General features: G+C 45.2%; 1 protein-coding gene across 3 annotated transcripts in view; it reads right to left on the minus strand.

Moving 5' to 3' along the window:
- Nucleotides 1-6,515, minus strand: part of MIGA1 (mitoguardin 1) — a 78,972-nt gene that overhangs the window by 58,464 nt on the left and 13,993 nt on the right. For all 3 annotated transcript variants that reach the window (XM_008053168.1, XM_008053167.2, XM_008053169.2), the window contains exon 3: nt 2,872-3,049. In XM_008053168.1, the coding sequence (XP_008051359.1) occupies nt 2,872-3,049 (178 nt within the window). The remainder of the gene's footprint in view (nt 1-2,871; nt 3,050-6,515) is intronic.

The following is a 6,515-nucleotide window of genomic DNA, read 5'->3' on the forward strand; positions in this document are numbered from 1 at the left end:
TCGAACCTGCGGGCTCAGGCAATCCACTCACCCCAGCCTCCCAAAGGCGTGGGATTACAGGCTGAGCCACCAAGCCCGGCTTGTAATGTTTTCAACACTGCTAAAAGGTACTCCTTTTTTTTTTTTGATTCTTACTCTGTTGCCCAGACTGGAGTTCAGAGGCACAGACATGGCTCCGCCTCCCAGGCCTCCACCTCCCAGGCTCAGGCGACGTTTACACCTCAGCCTCCCAAGTAGCTGTGATTACAGGCATGCACTATAATGTCTGGCTAATTTTTTAAAGTTTTGGTCGAGATAAGGTCCCATGATGTTGCCTAGGCTGGTCTCAAACTCCTGGGCTCAAGCAATCCTCCCACCTTGCCCTCCCAAAGCACTAGGAGTATAGGCATGAGCCACCACGCCCAGCCAAAAGTTACTTTTGAAATGTAGAGCAAGCCAGGCTTGGTGGCTCAGCCTGTAATCCCGCGCCTTTGGGAGGCTGAGGTGAGTGGATTGCCGAGCCTGCGGGTTCGAGACCTGCCTAGGCAACTTGGCGAGACCTCATCTCTACAATAAATCAAAAAATTCGCCGGGCGTGGTAGTGCACGCCTGTAGTTCCAGCTACTTGAAAGGCTGAGGCGGAAGGATCGCCGGAGCCCAGCAGGTCGAGGCTGTGGTGGCCGGGAGCGGCCACTGCACTCCAGTCTGGGCGACAGAGTGAGACTCTGACTCAAAAAAAAAAAAAAAAAAAATGTAGAGCAAAAACATTTACTTAATTAATTAGGGTAGTATATGAATGGTCTATTGTAGTCAGTATAAAAACACCAGCAACTATGAACCTTCAAATTATAAATTTAGCAAATATAAGCACCTTCCTGAATTACCTCTAAATTACCTCTAATACTTAAGTATGGTTAGGCACGGTGGCTCACGCCTATAATCCTAGCACTTTGGGAGGCCAAGGTGAGAAGATTGCCTGAGTCCATGGGTTCAAGATCAGCAGGCACAACTTGGCAAGATCTCATCTCTACAATAAATCAAAAAATTAGGCCGGGTGCGGTGGCTCAAGCCTGTAATCTCAGCACTTTGGGAGGTCGAGGCAAGAGGATTGCCTGAGCTCAGGGGCTCGAGACCAGTATGGGCAACTTGGCGAGACCTCATCTCTACAATAAATCAAAAATTAGCCGAGTGTGGTAGCACATGCCTGTAGTTCCAGCTACTTGGAAGGCTGAGGTGGAAGGATCGCCTGAGCCCAGCAGGTCGAGGTTGCAGTAGCCGTGAGCGTGCCACTGCACTCCAGCCTGGGCAACAAAGTGAGACTCCAACTCAAAAAAAGGAAAAATGGAATGCTAATACTAACAAAATAGACAAGTATACGCAAAAACAAAACAAAACAGATATCCACTGGTTATGGTGGCTCACACCTGTAATCCCAACACTTTGGGAAGCAGAGGCAAGTGAACTGCCTGAGCCCAGGGGTTCAAGACCAGCCTGGGAAACTTGGTGAGACCTCATCTCTACAATAAATCAAAAAAATATGCCTGGTGTAATAGCGTTCCTGTAGTTCCAGCTACTTAGAAAGCTGAGGCAGAAGGGTTGTCTGAGGACAGCAAGTCGAGGCTGTGGTTGCCGTGAATTACTTCAGTCTGGGTGACAGAGTGAGACTCCAATTCAAAAAAAAAGAAAAGAAAAACACAAATATACTAAAGGGAGCAATAGGGAAATTATTAAATGAACCAGGATACATTTATATAAATTGAACACTAATTACATATTGGAAATGGTAGAACAGAGGTATATGTATTGACCTGGAAAGACGTTCTTTTTTTTTGTTGGAGTCTCACTCAGTTGCCCAGACTGGAATGCAGTGGCCACTCCCGGCCACCACAGCCTCGACCTGCTGGGCTCCGGCGATCCTTCCACCTCAGCCTTCCAAGGAGCTGGAACTACATGCGCGCGCAACCACACCTGGCTAATTTTTTGATTTATTGTAGAGATGAGGATTCGTCAAGTTGCCCAGGCTGGTCTTGAACCCATGAACTCAAGCAATCCTCTCACCTCAGCCTCCCAAAATGCTGGGATTACAGGCGTGAGCCACTGTGCCCATCAAGACATTCTTATACACTGTCAAATAATTTCAGAGCAGTTTATAAAATGTCAGTCACAATTTTTTTTTTTTTGAGTTGGAGTCTCACTCTGTCGCCCAGACGGGAGTGCAGTGGCCGTTCCCGGCCACCGCAGCCTCGACCTGCTAGGCTCCGGCGATCCTTCCCCTCAGCCTTCCGAGTAGCTGGAACTACAGGCGCGTGCTACCACGCCCGGCTAATTTTTTGATTTATTGTAGAGATGAGGTCTCGCTCCCCAGGCGGGTGTCGAACCTGCGGGCGCAGGCAATCCACTCACCTCAGCCTCCCAAAGGCGTGGGATTACAGGCTGAGCCACCAAGCCTGGCTACAATTTTATTTAAAATATATCATTTACATACCTCATCAACAAGGGTACGTGCATGATCAATGTTTATATGCCTAACCCTGAATTGTACCCCACATCTTTATAATTTAAAAAAAGGAAACAATGAAAAATAAATAAATAAAATATATCATTTTATTTGTATATAAAGTTTTATGTCTCAACATGATATTTAAATGCAAACATAAATGGATCGATAGACATGAAAGTATTGATGTTATTTCTGGGTAGCAAAATTTCAAGTGATTTTAATTTTCTGTTTGTCTATCTGTATTTTTTAATCTTTCTAAATTGAATCTGCATTACTTTTGAGTTAAATAGTAAGAAAAACAATTTTGGAGACTAAAACATTGAAACTGCATTCCAGTTACGGGTTGTACATATGGCTCCTTCTGCAGATGTGATTCAGTCATTTTCACATACCTTTGTCTGATGCTGCTCTTTTTGTGTATTCAAGTATGAGGTGCTCTGGTTCCCATGGCAATATTTTTCCTTTCTTCTTTCCACGTCTTCTTTTAAAGTGATGGGCCAGAAAAGCTACAGATATAGCACTCACTGCAGTTACCACAAACAACTTTTTAGCTATCGGGGAAAATTTGATCTGGAAAAGATGCAGTTAGAGGGAAATAAATCTCTTACTTGTTCTCTTAACGACATAAGAACTAACCTTATTCTTAATCCATCTATTTTCAAATACCATCAAGAGAATAGAATTTCACTCTATCCAATAATAGCTAGCCCAATTTGATTTAAAAAAATTTTTTTTTTCCGTTGGAGTCTCACTCTGTTGCCCAGACTGGAGTACAGTGGCACGCTCACAGCCACCCCAGCTTTGACCTGCTGGGCTCCGGCGATCCTTCCGCCTCAGCCTTCCTAGTGGCCAGAACTATAGGCACATGCAGCCACACCCAGCTAATCTTTCATTTATTGTGGAGACGAGGTCTCACCAAGTTGCCCGGGCTGGTCTTGAACCCTTGGGCTCAAGCAATCCACTTGCCTCAGCCTCCCAAAGTGCTGGGATTACAGGCTGAGCCACCAAGCCTGGCCTAACATTTTTTAATGTAATAATTTACTACCCACTGCTCTGAAGTTCTCAGGTGAACAATATTACCCCAAAGGTTAATAGGAGTACAAAATAATTCAACGCCATTAAAATTTTTTGAGCAATTTATGAATAACTCATGCAACTGAATCTTATGTCTGAACCACAGTAAGATTTTTAATTATAGGAATGATTAAATCAGAATTTTATTATTTCTTTATTTTTTTTTTAGTTGGAGTCTCACTCTGTTGCCCAGGCTGGAGTGCAGTGGCACACTCATGGCCACCCCAATGTCAACGTGCTGAGCTCCAACGATCCTCCCACCTCAGTCTTCCAAGTAGCCAGAACTACAGGAGCACGCTACCACGCTGGCTAGTTTTTTATTTATTGTAGAAATGAGGTCTTGCCAAGTTGCCTGGGTTAGTCTCAAACCCGCGGGCTCAGGCAATCCACTCACCTCTGTTTCCCAAAGTTGCTGGGATTACAAACTGAGCCACCGAGCCCAGCTTAAATCAGAATTTTAAATTGAGGCCTTTTTTTTTAAACAATCTGGAAATTTGAGCAAATTTAAAGTTGAGTCAATTTCTAAATACTGTCTAAATAAACCATTTTACTTATAAATTATTCAACAAATGTTTATTCAGAATCTTGCAAAGAACCAGGACCGTGCTATGAGTTAGTCTTACTGTAACTCTATTTAATGAACACGTAATGAGTATCTATACCGATCAGGAAGCACTGTGTGTACAGAAGTCACAGATCCTGCTTCCCTCAATCAGTCTGCTTACTAGTAAGAGACACATATGAGGCAGGGCGTGGTGGCTCAAGTCTGTAACCCCAGCACTGTGGGAGGCCGAGGTGAGAGGATTGCCTGAGCTCAGGGGTTCAAGACCAGCCTGGACAACTTGGCGAGACCTCATCTCTACAATAAATCAAAAAATAAGCCAGGCGTGGTAGCATATACCTGTAGTTCTGGCTGCTTGTAAGGGTTAGGCAGAGGGATCACCTGAGCCCAGCTGGCCGAGGCTGCAATGGCCGTGAGTGTGCCACTGCACTCCAGGCTGGGCAACAGTGAGACTCCAACACAAAAAAAAAAGAAAAGAGAGACAGATACGTTGCCAAGTAATTACGGAAGCATCTGATAAATATAGCTCCGCAAGCACGAAGTACTAACATCAGGACAAGAAGTGATCGACTTTCTCTTGCGAGGCAAGTACTATCAACTAAGTGCAGAAGAACTCTAAAATAAAGCTCAGGGCATGGGATTAAGAGTTGGAAGGGGCGTCACTTCCAGCCTTCCAAAACCAAAATAAAACCAGACAAGTGTCAAGTGCTCAACTGTTCTTGGCTCCTTCAGAATGCTGCGATCACAGGGCTACCCACGAGCCTGTAAACTAAGGAGACAGTTATTTGCAGGAAGAGCGAAGACATAAGCCTTGGCCAACTGGACATGACGCAGCAGAACATCAGTTAGAAGAGGCCAGCTGACCTGGCTTAAAGCTGGGAGAGACAACGCCCGCTGCTGAGAGATGGGGAAGAGGTATGGCAAACACAAGGGAAAGCCACTCTTTCACACATTTCATCTTCACGAAGCACATCAGACACTCAGAGAAAAGACCGAAAGGGTCCTGAGATCTCCCTACTGGTACAAACTAAGGAGGGAACGAGCAGCTTCTGTGCAGGGCATGAAACGGCTCCAGTGCCCTTATCCTCTAACCCCACCAAAGAAAGCCTTAAACTGTGGGATACAGCTTTTTACTTTGAGAGACATTTACAACATGAAACACTGCTAAAAAAGAAGAAAAACATAAATCAGTTCCCTAAACTTTCAACTTAAGAAACTAGAAAAAACACAAATTCGACCCAAAGCAAGCAAAAGATAGGAAGCGTTGTAAAGAACAAGACAGAAATCGGTGAAATCAATAAAACCACCAGCTAGATTTTGGGAGAAGAAAGTCAACAAAACTGACAAACCTCTAGCCAGTCTCACTGAGAAAAAGAAAAAGAGAGGCAGACACAGTGGCTCATGCCAGTAATCCCAGCACTTTGGGAGGTGGAGGTGAGAGGACTGCCAAAGTCCAGGGGTTCACGACCAACCTGGGCAACTTAGTGAGACCTCGGCTCTACAGTAAATCAAAAAATTAAGCCAGGCACGCTGGCTCATGCCTGTCATCCCAGCACCTTGGGAGGCGAAGGTGAGAGGATAGCCTAGGTCCGTGGGTTCGAGACCAGCCTAGGCAACAAGCTAAGATCTCGTCTCTACAATAAATAAATAAATAAATAGCTGGGCGTGGGGGCGCACACCTGTAGTTCCAGCTACTTGAAAGGCAGAAGGTTCACTTGAGCCTAGCAGGTCAAGGCTGCAGTGGCCATGAGCATGCCACTGCACTCCAGCCTGGGTGACAGAATGAGACTCTGACTCAGAAAAAAAAAAAAAATTAGCTGAGCGTGATGGCATGTACTTGCAGTTCCAGCTACTTGGAAGGCTGAGGTAGAAGGATCACCTGAGACCAGCAGGTAAAGACTGTGGTGGCTATGAGCATGCCACTCCAACTCAAAAAAATTTTAAAGAGTTGATAAAGTTGACTCTAGAACTAAAATCTGCTCTTTGAAAAGTACTATAAAGAGAATGAAAAGACAAGCCACAGACAGAAGAAACAGCTGCAAATTGCATATCTGATACAGGACTTTCCTGTGTCCAGGGCATATAAAGGACCCTCAAACATAGAAAAACCAAAATCCAGCTTTAAAAAGAGCAAAAGTTTTTTTGTTTTTTGGGTTTTTTTTGAGTTGGAGTCTCACTCAGGCGCCCAGACTGGAGTGCAGTAGCCGCTGCCGGCCACCGCAGCCTCAACCTGCTGGGTTCCAGCGATGCTTCTGCCTCAGCCTTCCAAGTAGCCGGAACTACAGGTGTGCACTACCATGCCTGGCTAAATTTTTTGATTTATTGCAGAGATGAGGTCTCGCCAAGTTGCCCAGGCAGGTCTCGAACCTGCGGGCTCAGGCAATCCACTCACCTCGGCCT

The sequence above is a fragment of the Carlito syrichta genome, unplaced genomic scaffold, assembly GCF_000164805.1.
Source record: "Carlito syrichta isolate Samal-C Ts95f unplaced genomic scaffold, Tarsius_syrichta-2.0.1 Scaffold287936, whole genome shotgun sequence".
NCBI lineage: Eukaryota > Metazoa > Chordata > Mammalia > Primates > Tarsiidae > Carlito > Carlito syrichta.